Consider the following 23515-nt stretch of genomic DNA (forward strand, 5'->3'; position numbering starts at 1 on the left):
TGTTGCTGACCATGTCCATCTCTTTATGACCACAGTATACCAATCTTCTGATGGCTACTTCCAGCAGGATAATGCACCATGTCACAAAGCTCAAATCATCTCAAACTGGTTTCTTGAACATGTCAATGAGTTCACTGTACTCCAATGGCCTCCACAGTCACCAGATCTCAATCCAATAGAGCACCTTTGGGATGTGGTGGAACGGGAGATTCGCATCATGGATGTGCAGCCGACAAATCTGCAGCAACTGCGTGATGCTATCTTGTCAATATGGACCAAAATCTCTGAGGAATGTTCCCAACACCTTGTTGAATCTATGCTACGAAGAATTAAGGCAGATCTGAAGGCAAAAGGGGGTCCAACCCGGTACTAGCAAGGTGTACCTAATAAAGTGGCTGGTGAGTGTATATGCATATGTATGTATATATGTATAAAGAACGATAGCCAATAGAGAACTAAGCTATAAAAGTTACAAATAAAATAGAAACTTCTCCTTCAATCAGTGTCCTTTAAGGTGAAATCCTCTTCCGTTAATTAAGATGATCCAAAGAGTTCAGTTTCTGTCTTGGTGTGGATGTAAAGTGAAGACACCACCAAAATACTTCAAGTTCCAGTATTTTAGTTCCTACTACCCGGGTAGTGCTAAAAGTGTGTTCGTGTTCTTATCCGATGTGCTCCGTGGCAGGTCCTACGGTTGGCCACACCGCTTCCACGACCGTCCACAGTCTCTCTGGGCTCGCCATCACTGAATCCTCCAGGTTCTCCAGGTCGTTTAATAGAACCAAAAGAAAAACCAACCGGGGTTCCAGCAGTTTAAAACTCAACAGAAAGTAGTTTCTCTCGTTTTACAGCTGGGACTCCAACTAAAGACGTAGCTCAACAGCTGAGACTTTTAAAGAGAATAATACTTTCAGGACTCCTCTCTGGCGTTTACTGACGTGTTAGCATAACAGTCTGTTCAGAGCACGATTTCACAACGTGTCCAGGTAGAGATCTCAAGGAAAGAGAGAAATACACAGGCTGCACATCACATCCTCTACACTTGATTCCCACAGAATGCATGTTTTCTCGTAAAGTTATGACTTTATTCTCGTAATATTACAACTTTTTTTCTCGTAAAGTTATGACTATTCTCATATTACGACTTATTTCTCGTAAAATTATGACTTTATTCTCATATTACGACTTTTTTTCTCATAAAGTTATGACTTTATTCTCGTAATATTATCACTTTATTCTGGAAATCTCAGATTTTTTTTCCTCAATGTGGCCCTAATACTGCGTAGTACATTTACACTTGGGCCCTCACTGCATTAGACTTATATACTATATACTTAGACTATAAACTGTGTTACCTTCATCTCATTGATCAAATGTTTTGTGGCTCCAGACAGATTTTTTTTTTTTTTCTTGCCTAAAAAGGCTCTTTTGATAGTAAAGGTTGCTGACCCCTGATCAGAAACATCTGTTAGTGTGGACCAGCCTTTATGCTTTTAAATGATAAAAAAATAAGAAACTATAAGACATAACTGGTCAGAAACGCTGCTTTAATGAAAGGTTGTTAATGTATATATTGGTTATATATCTACAGTATATAATAGTTTGTCCTGTGCTGCTATTGAAGGTCGTGCACCAGAAATCCCACAGAGTCCATACTGGGCAGAGTGAAGACACTGGGACAAACCTTCAAAAAACATTACACCAACGACTCCGAGGACATGCCCGGCTCTCATATAGGTACAACACACACACACACACACAGCTGCACACAGCTGCACACACATCTTATCCTTCCTTATTGCCTTAGTTAGATATAAGGATCTATAACCGTATGTAGCTTTACATGTTGTGGGATCTTTGTCATCCAGACTCAGCAGAGTCTCTGCTGTATATTAATATTAATATATTACCTGTTTGTTTCCAGACTTTGCAGAGAACCGTCTGAAGCTGGCAGAGATCCTCTACTACAAGATCCTGGAGAACGTCCTGGTCCAGGAGACCAAACGACTGCACGGCAAAGACATGAGTGTAAGGAAGCAGCAGCCACTGATGTGTTAGCGTCGGGCCGCTGGAATCATTTACTGTTTTTGTTTTGCTTTAAGTAAATCTATATGTGTGTGTGTGTGTGTTGTCAGGTGTTACTGGAGCAGGATATCTTTCACTGCTCCCTGATGGCGTGTTGTCTGGAGGTGGTGTTGTTCTCCTACAGCTCCCAGAGAACCTTCCCCTGGATCATCAACATCTTCAAACTGACCCCGTTCTACTTTTTCAAGGTCTCACACACACACACACTCACTCACTCACTCACTAGCACACTCACTCACTCACTCACTCACTCACTCAACACACATTTACATCTTTAAACAGTCATTGAAGTCGTTTCACTGATCACGTTTCACTTCTTTGCTCGAGCTGAGACGTTTTCAAATCCAGGCGACGTCTTCTCTAGTTAATTTGTGTCACCTAAAGCAAAGCTCTGTCTGTCTGCCTCCATTCACATGTTTCCATCACAGTAGTTGTATATGAATAGAACTGGTTGTATTGTGTGTGTGTGTGTGTGTGTGTGTGTGTGTGTGTGTGTGTGTGTGTGTGTGTGTGTGTGTGTGTGTGTGTGTGTGTGTGTGTGTGTGTGTGTGTGTGTGTGTGTGTGTGTGTGTGTGTGTGTGTGTGTGTGTGTGTGTGTGTGTGTGTGTGTGTGTGTGTGTGTGTGTGTGTGTGTGTGTGTGTGTGTGTGTGTGTGTGTGTGTGTGTGTGTGTGTGTGTGTGTGTGTGTGTGTGTGTGTGTGTGTGTGTGTGTGTGTGTGTGTGTGTGTGTGTGTGTGTGTGTGTGTGTGCAGGTGATCGAGGTGTTTATCCGCTCAGAAGAAGGTCTGTCCAGAGACATGGTGAAGCATCTGAACCTGATCGAGGAGCAGGTTCTGGAGAGCAGAGCGTGGAGCGCCGACTCCGCCCTGTGGAGCGCCCTGCAGGCTGCTGGGAACAAGGTCCCCACTGTGGAGGAGGTCAGCAGCAAACACACACTATATATATATATAATAATAATAATTAGGGCTGGAAAGTTAATAACGCGTTAACATACATTCATTTTAGCGCTCCCACACAGCCGACTTTTTCTTTCACTTTTGTTTGTAAATAAACTACATGTGCGCACGCCGCCTGCAGTCATGGCAGACTCATGTCCTGTGCGTCTTCTCTGAACCAGCGGCTGGTTACTGATGTCAGAGACCGACCGCTAACAACCAACACAACATTTAGCCGGCGCTAATCTGATGCAACACAACAGATAAACATCGGCCGCTACCATTGGAGGATGTCATCTTATTTGCCGATAGGCCGACGGCTGTCAACAAGGAGAATATCGGCCGATACCGATGTTCGGCCGATAAATGGGTGCATCCCTACTAGAAGTATATAAAATAAAAATAAAACAAGATGAACAATAAAAGAGCAAATAAAGTCATTATTACAAGGCGAGAGTGACACAGTGGTGGTGAGATTAGTATCAGAGGACATTACAAACTGTTCAAAGACCTCGTGTCATCGTGTGTCTTGTATTTTTCGTTCAGTTCTGATGTTCTGTGTTCCTCCTGCAGCTTGAATGTTGTCCAGGAGTCTCCCCCAGTCTGTCCCCCAGTCTGTCCCCCAGTGGACGCTCAGTCTGTCCCCCAGTCTGTCCCCCAGTGGACGCTCAATCTGTCCCCCAGTCTGTCCCCCAGTGGACGCTCAGTCTGTCCCCCAGTGGACACTCATAGCAGCACAAACATGGGAGAAATGGCCTCTCTCCTTCTTCATGCAACTTCCTGTTTCTTGTCTTTATTTCATCAACTCTTTTCCCTCATCTCTCTCTCTCTCTCTCTCTCTCTCCAGGTGAATTTTCCCTCCAGTCTGGACACGGGTTCTGGTCCTGGTTCTCTCTCTGGTTCTACCAGCGGAGGTCAGTGCCACCTGCCTCTGGTCGCCCTCTCCCCCATCATCCACCCCCGCATCAGGGAGTTCAGATCAGGCCTTGGCAGCGCACGCAAAGGTGGGTGTTCAGGTGTTAGTACGGTACTTAGGGATGGGAAAAAAATCGATTCACCTATGTATCCCGTTTTTTTTTCTTTCTTTTTTTTTTTTACAGTTTTGAAATAGATGTTTTAATACCAGAATCGATATATTTGCTCTGGATGAGTATGTGGAGGTAGAAGGAAGTTACCGCTTTTATTGTTGTAGTCTGAATAACGTGACGTCATATCCGTTCCGTATCTGTCAACCAAAACACCTCAGAAAGTATAAACCGTTGGAGGGTCAGCGTGGATATGACCTGCACCCTCCCACGTTAAATCCAGCGTGGTAAACACTACACATCCAGTAATGGATGGAAACACACTTTGGGTTTTACACATTGACAGGAAAAGCAGAGCTAGACATCACGGCTAAAGCTGCATGCTAACTCTGTCACGGACAGGAAACGTTATGGTGTGGCGGTAACGTGGCGGTTGACCCGGCCGTCCCTCTCGTCTCCGTGGTCAAATGGGCCGACGCTACAACTGTAGAGCACCCATATACTGACATTTCTGTTCTCTGCATTCAAACGGCCCCGATGGAGCTGACCATGGATGGATAAAGAGAACGGAGCTGACGGGAGAGCTAGAGACCACCTTGGAGAAGTTAGAGGAAGTAGACATGTGGGACTACGTCCGCTTTTCAAAATAAGGTGTTAACAAAGGGAACTGTATATACAAAATACATCTATGGAAATAAGATTGATGGATTATATTCACCAGAAGTATAAAACATTACATGTCCCTTATAAATTAAAAAGAAAATACCACTAATCTGTGAGGGAAATGTCTTTATTCTTTGATTTTTGGGTTGCTGGATAATAAATGTAATAAATAATTCCTTACAATGACTGATATATTTGACTTCAGGACATCTCTGACTACATACATGCTGAAAATCAAACATTTTTACTGGATTCATTTAGAGGTTTTCCAAAGTAAAAGTCCCTAGAAGTGTATGATTCAACTTGTTCCCATGGTCTAGTGGTAAACAAGTTAACAACAATCACAATAAATCAAAATAAATATCGAATCAGCACCTAAGTATTGTGATAGTATAGAATCAGGAGATAGTTGTACCATGACACTCAATTAATGATTTGTGTAGTTACATGTGAGCTATGATCGACTTTCCTCTCCGTTTCCTTCCTCCAGACGTGCCTCCCTCTCCGATGTCGGTCCACGACAGGTACAGCTCACCGGCAGCTGGCAGCGCTAAACGGCGTCTCTTTGGCGACGATCCTCCGGCCCGGACCCTTTTAGGAGCTGTCCCCGGCGTGAGCCCGATGTCGTCGCCGGCCAAAAGGTTGACGTTTGGCTCGAGCAGCACGCTGAGGATCGGAGCTCAGGGCACCCACACCACTGTCCTCAGTATCCCGCTGCAAGGTAGACGACACACACATACATACGCATGTTTACAATGTTTACTGAGGTAATAAATCAAGAGAGAAGTAGGCTCATGTTCTCATAGACTTCTATACAATCAGAGGAGTCGCCCCCTGCTGGCTGGTAGAGAGACTTCTCATTGGGTATTAAACCCCCAGCCATGGTGGGGTCGGTGCCTTGCTCTAATGCTGCTCAGGAATCAGAGCCTGAACCCCGACAGGCTGAAACAGTCGCTTACAAAACAGCTGATTGTGTGTGTGTGAATGTGTCCAGGTGTGAATAACGAGCGCACTATCACACTGATCCCGGTTCAGCCATGTGACGCCTCTGGTACCATCACCGCCCAGTTCCTGCTGACCGCCTCGCCGAGCCGCTTCACCGCCTCCGCAGCACCCACGACCTCCGACCCCCAGACAGGAAACGGACGGCCGCGACGCACCGGATCCCTCGCTCTGTTCTTCAGGAAGGTAGAAACATCATCATCACCATCACCATCACCATCGTCACCATCATCATCATCAGTCGTCTGACTGACAGAGACTGAGCTCAGCGTAGACGGAGGTTGTTGTGTGTTGTGCAGATTTTAAAGCCCTTTGTGGGACAGTTGTGATTCTGCGCTTTAAAAATAGAATTGACTCAACTTCACATAATATTTTAAAGGATAATTTGTTATCAAATTCAAGCATTTATGATTTACTATTTTCATCACTCACCACAGTTCTTCACAGGACTGTTACAGGAAATAAACTTGTTTTAATATCCACCAACCATAAAATTAATAGAACATAAGATATTGAAGTGATTATAGTAATTATTATTTTCATTATAGATTAATCTGCCAGTTATTTTCTTAATTAATTGTTAAGTCTATAAAACATAATAGAACAATGCCCACGGTGATGTCGTCAATTGGCTTGTTTTTTCCAGAAGCTAAAGATTTTTAATTTACGGTCCCGTATGAAAATGAAAAGCAACCGAGTGACGCTGACAGCAGGACTGAAAGGATGAGTCAGTTATTGAAATAGTTTATATTTATTTTCTTTAGATTGACAGTTCTCCACACCTGCTGGAACTGAAAGCTGGAAAGTTTCTAAACAAATTAGATTTTATTTATTTTTTTTGAGTCAAGGTCTGAATAAAATGCGGTAGTATCATCCAGTATTTCAGCATCGCAACACTTCACCGCTGGTTCTTCATGAAACTTCTATCATAAATAAAAGATTTCCTATAAACAGACATTTTAAAACCCTGTCAGTGGTTTTAACCGACCAGTTGGAGCTTTTTCGGTGCATCCCAAAAGATATTTATAAATTATGCGCACAATTTATTTTCACACAAGACTTCTAGGCAGGGTCTGAAATTAGCACCCGCCAAATGCGGGTAAATTGTTGGCAGTGGCAGGGAAACGCTAGAGATGGAATAGATAACCGTAGTTGTCCGCTTTCTTGGCATGTCATGCCTCCGTGTCTATTGATTTGTCTTATTGATGCTTTCCAGCAGTTGCGCTGCACAATGACGCATACGCACGCTGTATCATGTTTCAGTTTGTTTGATCGGAGACACGGCGGAGAGAGAAAAAAAGCGCTCAAAAGCATGGAGCTACTAAACCTGAGGGGGTGCACCCTGTTGTTTCCCTGATAATGCGACACTGTGAACAACAAACCTGTGTTGAAATCAGCAGGAGGAGAGTTAGTAACGTTAGCCAACACTGTAATTTACCGTGTATATAATTTTTTTTATGTAAAATATATCGAACATTGAATGACATCAGATCTAAAATGTTATTCCTTAATTTAACGCAGACATTTCAAAAGAGGCTGATTAAATGTCTGAGTGGCAGACCAAAAACAATACTTGTCGGTCACAGTGGCAGGAAGTGAAGAAAGGTAATCTCAGACCCTGCTTCTAGGACTTTGTAATTTTTGGTTTTCTTCATTTCTTTTTTTGTGTTTTGTGAATATTTTCAGTGTGTTTTATATTTGTTGTTTATGACGGAATCAAATCAGTAGAAGAATATTTCCACTTTGTCTGATAGAATATAAACACGTCAGCAGTCTGTGCTGGTTTCAGTCCTCTGACCAGCTCGTCCCTGCTGTGTCTGTCTCCAGGTGTATCACCTGGCCAGTGTCCGTCTGAGGGACTTGTGTGTGAAGATGGATGTCTCGTCGGAGCTGCGAGGGAAAATCTGGACGTGTTTCGAACACTCACTGGTCCACAGTACCGGTCTGATGCGGGACAGACACCTGGACCAGCTGATGCTGTGCAGCGTTTACATCATATCCAAAGTGAGAGAACACATTTGTTCACAACATGAAGAACATACTGTATGCAACCATTGTTTAAGCCTCACAGGGAAATATGTTTCTGGCTGCTTAACAATGTTTTTCATTTCCAAATCAAAATGTTCTCCTCGGAGGGAAATCTGTTTCTGGCAACTGCCCTGAACTCTGGTTCCGTTTGATGCAGAAAACAACACGTTCTTCACTAAACCCTGAACAGTACTTCTGTCTTCCATCTAAAGGCCTTTGTTCTAGTGATTAATTCGCATGTCAATATATTTTTTCAAACTGTTGTCACGAATACTTTCACAGAGAACGTGAATATTACCCGTAAAAAAAATTTCGAACGAGGTCGATTTTTCTGATCTTTTACATCACAAATAAAGACATCAACCAATCACGTTGAGCATATATTAATTAGTTTACAACATGGAGGCTCTGTAGTCCGAACCAAGACGGCAAACTTTATTACTCCTTTCAACCTTGACAAAGGCAGCGCAGACCAGATCCACTCCTTCCGTTCTTACTTTTCACAATAAAAGCCCTAGACATATACTATGTATTGTTTATTTGTCACGCCCCGGCATGTAACGGCCTTTTTTATGTACTTTTTAAGGTGATGCTTCCACCTGTGCCGCAATATACACTGTAATGTTATATTCAGCACAACCATAGAAGATTACACAGTTATGTATCGATGCATTAAATATATGATTATGAGGTGTCTAAAGTGCTGTCCGTAGCCAATATTTATTCTTTACCAGATAGAAATAATACCTTTTAAATGATGGCTGGTTATCTGTTGGCAGCGCAGACAACAACTCGCCATCATTCAGTACGTTTTTATTTATTTAAAGTCCGTGTAAAGACAAAATAAATCTGCATTCTGGGTTTGTCACACCACCAAAAAATGTGTTACTAACCACCCAGCCAAATGTGAATGATTGAAAAAAACGGCAAGTATATAAAATTAGCTTTCAAAATCATGTAAAAATCATCAGTATTCTGCTCTGAGACGCTGAAACCTGAAACCTCTCTTATTACATCCATGGCTGAAACCACACCCAGGCAGCCTGTCAGGATTCCTCAGTAGCGGCGAGCGAAGAGGGAAGAGCCCAGCGCAGAGTCGCGCGTCCGATGGGCGGAGTGGGGAAATGTGGCGTACGGAAGACCACTTGGCCGGTGTCGCGGAGTCCTTCTGATCGAGGCTCAGCCCGTGGACGCTGTGAGGACAGTAACGGCCCCCGACCTCTCCCCGGCGCTGGTTGGCCCCCGCCGGGCGCATTTTATCCGAGGCGGTCGGTTGGCTTGGAAAGGCTCGGGGCGAGGCTGGCTCTTTACAGCGCCCCCCGGCCCGGACCTCGCCGCCGGGGCTGTGTATAAAGTGCTTGCTTTTGTGGTCCTGGTAGTCTCAAAGACATCCGTGGCCCTTGTTCTCCATACTTTGACACTTTATTTTTTTTTTTAAAGACTATTAATTTTTAACAAGTTTACAGAAAAAGAATAAATAATACATAGGACATGGGATGGATTACAATCATAAAAATACAAAACAAAAACAGTGATGAAAATGCCAACGACTATAGTGGGGCTTGAACCCACGACCCTGCCAACATGAGTCACATGCTCTACCGACTCCACTGGGTCATGGAGCCATGGTTTCAGCCCCGCCTAAAATATCCTGAACACAAACCAGTTTAACGGTCTAACTCCACAATCCATGTTTTCACTCATCATTTTCCAACATTTATAATGTGTTTAGAAACAAATCCCTGAATTTCCCTTTACACAGCCTTTAAGTAAGTGGTTTACTCAGAGAAACCAAGTTAGGCAGGTAATCAGACTGTCAGTCTGTGTCTACATGCAGCAGGTCAGTAACTAGGGATAGAATACAAGGATGTATCTCTACCACTCTGCTGTTTGTCTCCCCTTTCTCTGCAGTCTTCTGTCCTGCACAGACTCACTTGTAAAAAGATGTTTAGAAACCCTGTCAGTTCCCCGTATACCTGACGGAGAAATCTAATTGACATCATGTGTCTCTAATCCTTTATTAGATGTACAGTATGTTGTTACATGTAAACACCGTTTGTGATTCCTGTTGGTTCCTTGCAGATCACCAAAGAGACTCACACCTTCCACGACATCATGAAGTGTTACCGCAGCCAACCACAGGCCAGCAGCCATGTGAGACACACGCACGCACACGCACACGCACACGCACACACACACGCACACACAGTATATGTCACAATATAATATAATACAACAATAATCTACTAACCTGTGAAAAACATCATACAATGATAAAAACTGTATTTATGTGGTGCTTTTCTATAATGACAAAAATAGTTTGTGATCAAAACTCAGAGGTGGAAGAAGTTCTGATGCCACAGTGTTGAAATACTGTTACAAGTAAAAGTACCAAAGGTAAAAGTCATTATGCAGAATAATATATATTATATTATTGTTAGGGCTGTCAATCGATGAAAATATTTAATCGCGATTAATCACAGTTTTTATCTGTTCAAAATGTACCTTAAAGGGAGATTTGTCAAGTATTTAATACTCTTATCAACATGGGAGTGGACAAATATGCTGCTTTATGCAAATGTATGTATATATTTATTATTGTAAATCAATGAACAACACAAAACAATGACAGATATTGTCCAGAAACCCTCACAGGTACTGCATTTAGCATAAAACAATATGCTCCAATCATAACATGACAAAATGCAGACCAACAGGCAGCAACAGCTGTCAGTGTGTCAGTGTGCTGACTTGACTATGACTTGCCCCAAACTGCATGTGATGATCATAAAGTGGGTATGTCTGTAAAGGGGAGACTCGTGGGTACCCATAGAACCCATTTACATTCACATATCAAGGGACCCCTTTGAAAATGACCATGAAAGTTTTTCCTCGCCAAAATGTAGCGTAACTCTGGAGCGTTATTTAGTCTCCTTCACTACAGGCTAGTATGACATGGTTGACACTGATGGATTCATCAGGTTTTTCTAGTTTACTATGATACCAGTATTTTAAAACTGAGCTACAACCTAAAAATCACAAGTTGCGTTAAAGAAATCAGTGGCGTTAAAACGTTATCACGTTAACTGTGACAGTCCGGATTATTGTATTATAATGTGGCAGCTGGTAAAGGTGGAGCTCATTTGAATGACTTAATATACTGGTGGGTAGTTTATTCCACAGTAATACATCATATTTATTAGTTGATTATGTTTTGTTTTAATCTGAATCTGTAAAGTGACTAGAGTTATTAAATAAATGTAGTGGAGTAATACAATTCGTACCTCCAAATGGTTCTTAAGTAAATGTAACTTAGTTTCCACCGCCGATAAAACGATACAGTTAATGGTCAAATAAGTTCAGTTCAGTTAAAGACCAGTTTAAAAAGATGAACTAACGCTGTGATGTCATTTTGTGTGTGTGTGTGTGTGTGTGTGTGTGTGTAGGTGTACCGTAGTGTGTTACTGCGTCACACTCCAAGAGAGCCGGTGACCGATGAGAACATGGAGGTGGATCCTGTTTCAGGTGGAGAATGTAAGATCACACACACACACACTGTATATTATTATTGTTATTATATATTATATTATTATTGTATAATAAGATGGAGGCCCGGCATTTTTAGTCACTGAATTAACAACTTTTCAGTCCTCCGACCTTCATCAGGCAAAAAACTGTGTCATTTTGAATAGGACTGAATATGCCGTCCTCACTAAACGTGTTGTTCAACTGTACAGCTCAACATTAGATTCTCCAGCATTTCATTCTCCAAGGAACACACAGGTTGTTGTGTTTGGCATTGGGATGTTACTAATTAATCATTAACCGACATTAAGCATTTTAACCGATTAACACTATCGGTTAAAACGGTTAAAAGAAATGTTAATAATTAACTCAAAAGCTGAGCGGCTCAGAGGAGCGACTCGTCACTTTAAGGAGAAAAGCTGGTCCACCTTAACAGCCCACCTTAAGAGGCGGAGCCGGAGATACAGGATATAGGAAGTCTGCTCCGGTCTCTCCAGCTTCGTTTAATACATCCCGGGCTTGAGCGGAGCGGAGGAGTTGTAGTTTCGTAGCATTTATTCACCGACAAATAAACTGTACACACACTGCTACACCTACGCTCACAGCTATAGTGGAGCGGATAACCTCCATTTTTCAGTGAAATCGTGCAAATAGTGATACAAGCACCAAATTGGGAATGATGATTCCCAAGGGGTCACTAAGCAAATATAAACGATCGGCCACTTGAAAATCCAAGATGGCCGCCATTTTCAAGATGGCCGCCAAATTGACCTCCCGTTAATGGTTTCTCTCATAGAAATTCATCTATTTGGTCGATTTGAGTGATCTTGGTGTCAAATTATATATTTTCTATTCTGCTGAATCTGATGTTGATAGTTTTAATAATTTTGAACTGCAATATGGCAGTCATTTTTAAGATGGCTGTCAAATTTACTTGCGGAGAATGTTTTTCTTAAAGAAATGCATGTACTTGGTCAACTTGAATAATTGTGATGTAGAATTATATGTTTTCTGGTATGCTTGATCTAATTTTTACAGCTTTAACATCCTCCAATAAGTTTTTTCTTACATTTTGTCTGTCCAGTGAGTCTTTGCTTTGTTGTGTTTGCATGGCTCAATTGGCTTGTAGGCCTACTGTTGTAGATATCAATAGCTGCTGTTGCCATAGGTGTAGGGGCTTAGTGGTAGAGGTAGCACCTTTGTTTCAGAAGTCAGACACATCCTCAGAGATGGACTACTGGCACTGGTTCTCACTACTTGCCCAACTCTCTGGCTCCAAGAAGTTGCTAGTGCACGGCAACGGCCACACCCCGGGACACCATGTTGGCTCACGGGCTGAACTAGGTGAGGGTAGCACACAGAGAGTCTCTCTGTGATGGAGTATGTCTAGCTCCAAATTTCAAAGTGCATAGAGTCAACGAACCAGCCATCTTTATCCATGAGGTTCCCACCCAACTGCCAGAATTGTAACAACAGCAGAGAACTGTAAAGTAGTGATTGTCGGGCACTACCAGGGCACACTGGTGACAATCGCTGCTGTGTAACTCAGAATGGGGTTCAACGTAAGCTAAGTAGGATTCAGCATTATACTTAGTTACCCAAATGCTGCTTACTACAAACCCCTGATCAGTTTTAAGCAGCCGCACTTGAATCGACAGGATGTGCAAGCGCGGGAGAATCGAGCCAAGGATAATGGGGTTGCAGTTATCCAGATGATGTACAGATTGCATAAAATAATGCATGAACCTAGCTGTATCCCATACAAGAAAGTGCCCGTGATACAGGGTGGTAAAAGGATAAACCTTCGACCCTAAACATTTCAATGGCTTTAAAACAAAAATCAACTGAAAAATGTTGGCACACTGACTGGGCCAAGTGTTGCCTTTGTCAAATGGACAAGAATGAGGGCCTTACTTCTCCACATATAAATCCCAACAAAAGAGTAGGTGATGGGTACAGCCTCTTGGCGATGAAAATTCCCAGATTCCATGCAGTCAGTCAGCTACCAGTCAAGCATGACCCAGCAAGACTAGACGATGGTAGTGGGATAGAGGAAACCTTGATGAAAAATAACACCAAGTTACAAAGAGCTGAAAAGAAATCAACCCCTTCAACTGTTACAGATGAGAGCAGCTGCAACTAAATACCACAGAGGGTCAGAGATACTCTATCCCCCAAATGCTTTCTGTGCGAGGAAGAAGGGGGCAACTTAAGATAAGCAATGACCATGAAACTGAATGAAAGACTAAATGAATGTGCAAAAACCTTCAGTGATGGAAAGCTCCTTTCCAAACTGAGTGCTGGAGATGTCATTGCCCAGGATATGAAGTATCATCCTGCTTGCTTTGCTGCTCTGTACAACCGAGAACAAGCCCATCTGAATGCCCAACAGCTACAGAAGAAAGAAGAGCTGGCCCAGAAGAAAGAAGCAAATATGGAGAAGCAGTCCACCTGGCAAAGGCTGCTCAGATGATACGTCGTGAAATGTTTCAGCATAAATCAGAATTCAACAGCACGTTTCATGATAGGTACCTTGAAGATACCGTCCCACCATCCCTGCTTCAGTTTTTATGTATGATTGAACATGGGGCTGATATCAAGTTACAACTCCAGAATGGCGCATCAAAATCTGACCTTGCAACTGTTACAGTACAGCTGTTTTGCCAAATATAGGGAAGGATCGCAGGTCCACAGGCACTCTATGCACTTTGAAATTTGGAGCTAGACATACTCCATTACACAGAGACTCTCTGTGTGCTACCCTCACCTAGTTCAGCCCGTGAGCCAACATGGTGTCCCGGGGTGTGGCCGTTGCCGTGCACTAGCAACTTCTTGGAGTCATAGGTGAGAGTTGGGCAAGTAGTGAGAACCAGTGCCAGTAGTCCATCCTGGAGGATGTGTCTGACTTCTGAAACAAAGGTACTACCCCTACCACTAAGCCCTTACACCTATGGCAACAGCAGCTATTGATATGTACAACAGTAGGCCTACAAGCCAACTGAGCCATGCAAACACCACAAAGCAAAGACTCACCGGACAGACAAAATGTAAAAAAAAAAACTTATTGGAGGATGTTAAAGCTGTAAAAATTAGATAGCATACTAGAAAACATATAATTCTACATCACAATTATTCAAACTGACCAAGTACATGCATTTCTTTAAGAAAAACATTCTCCGCAAGTAAATTTGACAGCCATCTTGAAAAATGACTGCCATATTGAAGTTAAAAATGGTTAAAACTATCAAAACTAGATTCAGCAGGCTAGAAAACACATAATTTGACACCAAGATCACTCAAATTGACCAAGTAGATGAATTTCTATGAGAAACCATTAACGGCAGGTCAATATGACGGACATCTTGAAATATGTCCGCCATCTTTGATTTTCAAGTGGCCGATCGTTTATATTTGCTTAGTGTCCCCTCGGGAATCATCATTCCCAATTTGGTGCTTGTATCACTATTTGCATGATTTTTCCACTATCCGCTCCACTACTAGAACGCCACCGACAACCTCACACTCACCGCCAACAAACACACGGTCTGATGGAAACTCACTAAAGTTATGCAGACTACGTGTGCGGCGGCGAGCACGAAGCCTCCGGCAATGCTAGAGCTGCTAACGTAGCACAAATACACACACTGTTGGACACTCGCTAAAGTTACGGCGCAGCATCGTAGCTGCTAAGTTAACGCTCCCAGGCGGTGAACTGGGGACTCCCGTTAACCAATATCTGTTGTGCTCCTGCAGCTGGTACGAGGCACAAATCTTGTCGGTTAACGGTTAATAATCGGTTAACAAGGGTCGGTTATCGGGTAAGAATTTTTTTCCGAAATTAGCATCCCTAGTTTGGCACGATTTAATGGAGGAAAATATGTAACTTGTAATACTGAAAAAGAGCACAAAAATACAAACATCAGAGGTCTGAACTACGAAGCAGGATTTGTGGTTAGTGAGGTAACTTCAGGGTTAACAATTTGTATAAAATCACCGCCTACTGACCAATCAGAGCTCTGTGCGCAGATCGTATGATAATATTACCCAAATATAATAAATAATCAGACTAAAAACAACACAGTTTAAACTGACAGATGCAGGAAGGACACCTGGCTGTATGTTGTGAGTGTTTACCGCTTTGAATTATGTTTTTATATTTATTTTTTTACTTGGACTCAAGTCTGTTTCACACCGCCGGAGACGGGGACGTATATGAAAGAAGGTTCAAATAGTCACACACGCCTCAAATGTGTCAAATGGCATAATGAAGTGTAATCCATTCATCCATTACACTCCTATAAGCTATTTCCATCTAGACAACTATATCTGACATTTGAGTATTCCGTTAAATTAATAAGTCTGTTAATTTACTCATTCACACATCTGGATTGTTTCTTTCACTAGCTGTTCTTCCTGCATCTGGCAGCTTCAACTGTGTTCATTTTAGTCTGATTAAGTGTTTAACTTCTTCTTATTTATCTAATATAGTTTGCTCTTCCTTTGTTTAATGTGTCTGTCTGCCTGTCTGTCTGCAGTCTGTAGAGTTGTCCATGTCTGTGATTGGCCAGATGCTGTAAACACCTCCCCCGTTCATGTGAACGCGCTCACAACCAGACTGAGAAACCCTGGGTTGATTTACTGAGTTGATAACCACCTTCGTAGGACCGCGTAGCGGGATCTGGTCTGTTAGGGTTAGTTAAGATAACGAGAGGATACCCTGGGTGTGTTGAACTCACTTCGTAGTACAGGCCTCTGGTCAGTATGTTTGTAAGTACTAAATAATATTTCTAGTACATCAGTAGAGAAATATGTATACAACTGTTAATAATAGATGACTTACGGATGAAGGCGGTTGAAGGATGAAGAGGATTATGCACTGAGATGCTTCCACTACGAGTCCCTGAACACCACTTCCTGTTATTCTGCATGTTTACTATTAGTAAAGTCACTTCACGATCACCACTAGGTGGTACTAAAGGACATACAAAAGAATCACAACGCACTGGTTCGGATACACTTAATGAGAAGATTTATCCTGAGAAGGAAAAAAGAAATAGACAGCAGTCAGAAACAATAGAACATTATTTTTCTTCTTTCTTGTCCTTTAAATCATCACCTAGATTTATCTTGAAGGGTTCCTAAGCCACTACTTTCACTTTACAATGCTGAACACACCAGCCATCCAACTGACAATTATCTCCATTATAATTACAGCATGTAAAACTACAGAAATGAAAAAGTCTCATCACAGTAGCAAACATGTTGGTGATGTCCAAAGCCTGAACATATTCCCTTAACTTTCATGTAAGACCAAAAAAAGCTGCAAACATTTCAGAAGCTGCAACTACAAAGTTTTTGGCTTTTGTTTTGCCTGAAAAGTGACTTTAACAATTAATCAATTATCAGAAGAGTTGCAGATGAACAAGATGTAGCCTTTTATCTGATCTGTGTGTGTTTGTGTGTCATCAGCTGCAGAGAAAACCAATCAGGTCTCAGGACAAGCAGCCTCCAACCAATCAGGGGAGGAGGAGGAACGTGGTGACCTCATCCAGTTCTACAACAGCGTCTTCGTCCTGAAGATGAAAAGCTTCGCGCTGCGATATGCCACCCACGATAACCGGGTACGACGCGATAACCCAGAGCAGAGACCCGGGTTCAGTACAAAGACATCAGTATTAGTGACTGTTTACATGATGTGACTGTGAATGTGTGTGTTTGTTCCTCCAGGCGGACGCCCCCCCACTCTCTCCGTTCCCGTCGGTCCGGGCTCAGCCTCTCTCTCCTCGCCGGGTTTCTCAGAGACACTCGCTGTACGTCTCACCTCACAAGAACTCTGCAGGCTGCCTCACGCCAAACTCCTACACCTACAGGATCAACAGCAGCCCGTCCAAGGCAAGCATACACACTCACACACACACACACTGATGCTTTAGGGTGGGGCTAACTTGTGATTGATAGGTCGCTACCAAGCTGTTGTTAGGTCTGGCAGTTGTTCGTGTTTACTTCTGACAACTTTAACCCTTTCACAGTGTGTTTTCGGTTCAACGTTAATCGTAACATTTTGGTCGCCTAAAAATGTCTCATTCAGCATCGGTTGCACTTAGCTCCGCCTTCTCTGTCACTTCTGATTGCCAAAAACCAAGATGGCTACTGCCGAAAACCAAGATGGCAACGGCCAAAATGCCAAACTCAAGGCTTCAAAACGTCAGTCCACAATCCACTGGGTGACATCACGGCGACTACGTTTACTTCTTACATCTAGTCTCTGCGCCACAGAAATGATGAACCTCTTCTGTGTTTGTCGTCCATTTTCTTTTCTTTTAAAATAGTTAAGCGGCTTCCCAGCAGCTGTTGGGTGTCTTGCTTCAGTTTGGACACTTTAGCGACTCCAAACACTGAGCTTTGGGCTCTGCGTCGTCTCCTCCATTGACAAAACACAAAACATGTTATGTAATCTGGATTGTGTCGACGCACAATATTCCTTGAGGTAGCGCTACCGCTTCAGGAACTTTTCCATCATTGGCCCCACCACAGCCCATCTGTTAGTTCATCTGTTAGCTCATCTGTTAGCTCATCTGTTAGCTCACCTGTTAGCTCATCTGTTAGCTCATCTGTTAGCTCATCTGTTAGCTCACCTGTTAGCTCATCTGTTAGCTCATCTGTTAGCTCACCTGTTAGCTCACCTGTTAGCTCACCTGTTAGCTCATCTGTTAGCTCACCTGTTAGCTCACCTGTTAGCTCATCTGTTAGCTCATCTGTTAGCTCATCTGTTAGCTCACCTGTTAGCTCACCTGTTAGCTCATCTGTTAGCTCATCTGTTAGCTCACCTGTTAGCTCACCTGTTAGCTCATCTGTTAGCTCACCTGTTAGCTCATCTGTTAGCTCATCTGTTAGCTCACCTGTTAGCTCATCTGTTAGCTCATCTGTTAGCTCACCTGTTAGCTCATCTGTCCACAAACTGGATGTAAAGAGTGAGCGGTAGTCTGCTGTAGACTGTAGCTTAACGCAGCTCGTGAGAAACAGGAAGTTAACTGGTGAATGATGCCAGTATTTCTGTTAAAGAGCGGTAAGTATGACATGACTGTACCTGTACATTATTCAGCCTTTTAAATCTCTCTCTCTCTCTCTCTCTCTCTCTCTCTCTGCCTCGCCCCTCCATCCAGGAGTTATCCGACATCAACCGGATGATCCGGCAGGGCAGCGTGAGCAGGAAGAGGGCCTTCACCATGGAGGGGGACGTGATGATGTCATCAGCCTGCGACTCCCCCAGTAAGAGGGCGTGTCCAGAGAACGGCAGCAGTCCCGACGTGCTGCTGAAGCGGCTGCAGGACGTCGTGTCGGAGCGGCAGAGTCACTGACGGACCGCCACACGGAGAAACACGTAAAAACATTGAAACGATAAATTCACTTTGATTACAGAACTCTTCCTCGCCGTCTGTGGAGAGACGATGTCGTCAGACATTAAGAGTCTCTTTTCATCACTTTAAGCTGTGACCTTTTCTATATTGTGAGCTGAAGGTCGCTCCGAACCGGAGCAGTAAATAATGACACAATTCATCTTTCATCAGCACAATTCCACTTCTAGTGTCACAACCCCCCCAACATTTGAGTTTAACACCAATAATAATAATAATATCTAAACTGTGATATTTGATATCAGGTGAAATTCAGTGTCTTCTGTCTCTGTTTCACTGAACTCTGGGATACGTCCCACCTGAACATGTTAGAGTTATGTTAGAGTTGCACCGTCAGAGGGTTTTAATCCACAGCTGTAATAATAATTAGCAGCTGCTAGATGGCAGCACAGGCCGGGTTCAGGGGGTTACTCTAGAGACTTAAAGGGTAGTTTCACAGTCTTTCATTTTTATTTACAGAGTTCAGATTACCGTATCGCCGTTTTTTTATATATTTTCTTTTACTAATTTTTTTCACTTTTTTTCTGTCATTTTTTGTCGATTCTGGACATTTTTTAGACTTTTCTTTCTTTTTTTAGACTGTCATTATTTTTTGTGTTTTTTCTGGACATTTTTTAGACTTTTCGGCCATTTTCTGACTTCTTTTTACTTTTTTTGGTGCACTCAAACACACCGACATCAGTGAACTAGCAGCGACGAACGCCACCAGTTGCGTTGCCTCACGTCGCCTTTGTCTTGGCCAACAAGTTCTGACTTTTTTTCTGACTTTTTCTTTTACTACTTTTTTTTACTTTTTTTCTGACATTTGTTTGTCAATTCTTTGGACTTTTTTTTTTTACTTTTTTTCGGTGCACTCAGAAAATGGTTTTATTTCCCTGTAGGGTCCTTTCTAAAAATGTTGTCATACACTGATAATAACAATCGGAGCCTGTCGGTGGTAAAAACAACAACTTCTAGTGGACGTAAACTGACGGAGGAGTTTCAGCCCGTTTAGCATCTGCAACGTTCTCCCTCAATACTGGACCAGTTTAAAAATGTGTTGTCCCCATTAGTCACTTAGTATGACGGAGTGTTATGGCCACATTGAAAAAAAATCTGAGATTTCGAGAATAAAGTCGTAATATTACGAGAACAAAGTCATAACTTCACGAGAAAACAAGTCCTTTCCTCCTCCACCAAAGAGTCCGTTTCCTCATCAGGTACGTGTGGTTCTTTCTTCAGAATAAACTCAGTTTCTTTAACCATCTTTTCCAGGTCCTGATACTGATGATAATGTGCTGCTGATGTGCTAAAAGATTAACTTTTTGATTACTTTATAATATTATAATTTTATTCTCATAATATTATGACTTTTTTCTCGTAAACCTATGACTTTATTCTCGCAATATTACGATTTAATTCTCAGAAATCTCCGATTTATTTGTTTTTTCCTCGATGTGGCCCTGATACTCCGTCGTACACTTCGACACAAAAACATGGAAAATAGTTAGAAAATACCAAAGCTCCCCTTTAAGCCTACAAGCTGCCCATAATTCAACACTATGGAGAAGTCAGTGTCACACCGTCAGTTCTCTTATACAATACAACTCCACTGTTTTATAATGTGATTTCCAGAAGAATATATCGTCATTAATTGGGACCAGTCTGTTACAAAACCTTTAACATCCCATAATAAATACAGGGATTTCATTTTGAATCAGTTCATTCGAAGCTTTGATCAGACGACCTTCCTCGGCTGTAATCAAACGTCTGAGTGTTTGCTCTGCACACACTAATAAATACACAGTGAACACTGTTAAACATTTAAAGTCCCAGTAGTTCAAAAGGAAATACTCCGTTTGATGATCAGATATCAGGTTCCATTCTCAGTCCCACGCTGTCACTCGTCAGGTCAACATATATGTGAAAGAAAAAAAAAGGAAAGATTTGAACCTTGAACTTGTGTAAATAGTTTTCTTTAGCAGGATCTGACAAATCAAGCTCCATTGTACATTCTCTACTATTAAACACGTCTTCCACTACGTTCATTTTTACAGATTTTATTGCTGAGGGGAAATTCTTCTTTTACTAATTAGTTTTTCCGCCTCCTTTAATCTTCCCTTTTCGTGGTTATGTACCACATTTCATGTTGTATAATGAAAGGCAACAAGAGTGTGTAGTATCTACACTTCATTTTTTTTATTGAATCTAACTTTTAGAAAACAATCTAACGATTTAATAACTTACTGTTTCTGTTCACACCCGGTCTGCTAAAAGCACACTGGCAAAGCAGACGATGAAAAATGAACCACTTGTAAAAAAAATGAAAATGAAAAGTGTCGATTTTGCAGCTTAAAAATACAATAATGGATGCGAGTCCGTAAGCAGGGAACAAGTTTGTCATTTTTTGTGCTTTTCTTCAACCCTTCTCAAGGAAATGTGTATTTTCTACAAACAGTCAGCGGTTTTGTACAATAAAACACACTTTGAGCATTGCGTGTTCATTCATTTCACTTCTTAATGTTTCATTTGTTCTCATGTTGGCACAGTTTTCTCTATTGTATTTTTTTATTTTTATTTTTTATTTCAAGGTGTAAATGTAGCTTGAAAGCCCCTCCCGACACCACCGGGATTCAAGTAGAAAAATACGGAATCATCTTTATTCGGGGTGTCAATCGATTAAAATATTTAATCGCGATGAATTGCCCATTTTTTATGTGTTCCTTAAAGGGAGAAGTATGTAATCCTCTTATCAACAGGGGAGTGGACAAATATGCTGCTTTATGCAAGTGTATGTATATATTTATTATTGTAATTCAGTTAACAACACAAAACAATGACAGATATTGTCCAGAAACCCTCACAGGTACTGCATTTAGCATAAAACAATATGCTCCCATCATAACATGGCAAACTGCAGCCCAACAGGCAACAACAGCTGTCAGTGTGTCAGTGTGCTGACTTGACTATGACTTGCCCCAAACTGCATGTGATTATCATAAAGTGGGCATGTCTGTAAAGGGGAGACTCGTGGGTACCCATAGAACCCATTCACTGATCTGGAGGTCAGAGGTCAAGGGACCCCTTTGAAATGGACGTGACAATTTTTCCTCGACAAAGTTAAGTGTAAGTTTGGAGCGTTATTTAACCTCCTTCACTACAAGCTAGTCGGACATGGTTGGTAACGATGGATTCATCAGGTTTACTAGTTTATTATGATACATGTATCTTCACTCTAGCTTTAAAACTGAAAGAAATTAGCGGCATTAAAACAAATTTGCATTAACGTGTTATTATCTCATTAACTTTGACACCTTATTTTTATATGTGAGATTCAAAGTTCATTCTGAACCTCGGAAACGTGCCAACGTGTCGGGATTTTGTTGTTGTAATTTTCGTTTTGTCCACAAGAGGCTGAGGTGCACCACCACCCCATGACTGAACACATTCAGTCACATGACACATTTTCTTCCAGGTGAGTTTTAATTTACACAACTTGCTACCACAAAATATATGAACCTTTTGTTTAGAGTGCAGGGAGAAATATAAAACATGATCCTGACAAAAAAATAAATCACCTGCCAAAACTTTTTTTCAGATGAAAAAGAAAATAAATGGACTTAAAAAGAGCTTTTTTTCCATCTGTTCTTGAATAGAAAATGGATCACCAAAAAAATATTTTTTTTCTTTCTCTCGAGGCTTCTGTTCACTTTCCACATCACAAAGTCTTTTTCATCCGTTGTTTGTATGAAAATATTGATTTTAGCAGCTTTAAACTTTGTTACCAGATGAGTGTGTTACAGACATTAACTTGAGCTCAGAGGAAGGTGAGAGAGAGAGGTCCCATACAAAATGCATCCTCTTGGTCCTTGATCGCCCCGGTTACCATGGCAACCCTGTCAGTTCCATCAGCTGTGGCTGCTCAGAGGTAGAGCGGGTCGTCCACTAATTGGAAGGTTGGCGGTTCGATCCCCGGCTCTTACAGTTCCCAGTGCTATTTAATGACACCACAAAATGGCCGCCGTGGCCCGCTATGTTGTCGGCAAGTAGCCGACAACGTAGCGGGCCATGGCGGCCATTTTGTTGCTTTTGCATTGCTACTATATATAGCATAAATAGCAACGCTCTGCTTTGTATAGCAGACCGATTTTATGTATAGCAGACCGTTGCTATGTATAACAGACTGTTGCTATGTATAACTGGCCTGTGCTATGTATAACAGACCGTTGCTATGTATAACTGGCCATTGCTATGTATAACTGGCCGTTGCTATGTATAACGGACCGTTGCGATGTATAACTGGCCATTGCTATGTATAACGGACCGTTGCTACGTATAGCGGACGCTGCTACGTATAGCCGACCGTTACTACGTATAGCAGACCGTTGCTACGTATAGCAGACCGTTACTACGTATAGCGGACGCTGCTACGTATAGCCGACCGTTACTACGTATAGCAGACCGTTGCTACATATAGCAGACCGTTACTACGTATAGCGGACGCTGCTACGTATAGCCGACCGTTACTACGTATAGCAGACCGTTGCTACGTATAGCAGACCGTTACTACGTATAACAGACCGTTGCTACTGTAGGGACCTGCCATTTCTGGTGGCAGACACAGTGAACTGTCTCAGGATCCTTTTAGGTATGCTACCATTGGCCGTGGACCAAGCTCACTCTCCATTGGCTACCCTAGCATTCACACCTAGGTGTGAAATTCACACAGAACAAAACCAGAGGAATTTCTTTGTTCCTTCTCTTTCCTACTCATCTTCTCATCTCTCCTGACATGCGAGAGGTGAGCTGCTGCGCTCTTCCTGCTCTTCATCTCCTCACCTCCTGACCGGCTTGAGGT

The 23515-nt window shown here is 42.2% G+C and overlaps 1 protein-coding gene across 1 annotated transcript in view; it reads left to right on the top strand.

The window, feature by feature from the left end:
- rbl1 (retinoblastoma-like 1 (p107)) overlaps nucleotides 1-21150 on the top strand; it is a 30178-nt gene extending 9028 nt beyond the window's left edge. The window contains exons 10-22 of the mRNA XM_074649710.1: nucleotides 1625-1737; nucleotides 1925-2028; nucleotides 2136-2273; nucleotides 2838-3002; nucleotides 3868-4024; nucleotides 5199-5429; nucleotides 5703-5896; nucleotides 7538-7714; nucleotides 9821-9892; nucleotides 11185-11272; nucleotides 16733-16884; nucleotides 16991-17155; nucleotides 18427-21150. Coding sequence (XP_074505811.1) covers nucleotides 1625-1737; nucleotides 1925-2028; nucleotides 2136-2273; nucleotides 2838-3002; nucleotides 3868-4024; nucleotides 5199-5429; nucleotides 5703-5896; nucleotides 7538-7714; nucleotides 9821-9892; nucleotides 11185-11272; nucleotides 16733-16884; nucleotides 16991-17155; nucleotides 18427-18621 — 1951 coding nt within the window. The 3' untranslated portion in view covers nucleotides 18622-21150. The remainder of the gene's footprint in view (nucleotides 1-1624; nucleotides 1738-1924; nucleotides 2029-2135; nucleotides 2274-2837; nucleotides 3003-3867; nucleotides 4025-5198; nucleotides 5430-5702; nucleotides 5897-7537; nucleotides 7715-9820; nucleotides 9893-11184; nucleotides 11273-16732; nucleotides 16885-16990; nucleotides 17156-18426) is intronic.
- Nucleotides 21151-23515: the final 2365 nt, after the last annotated feature.

Source organism: Sebastes fasciatus, chromosome 1 (genome assembly GCF_043250625.1).
Source record: "Sebastes fasciatus isolate fSebFas1 chromosome 1, fSebFas1.pri, whole genome shotgun sequence".
NCBI lineage: Eukaryota > Metazoa > Chordata > Actinopteri > Perciformes > Sebastidae > Sebastes > Sebastes fasciatus.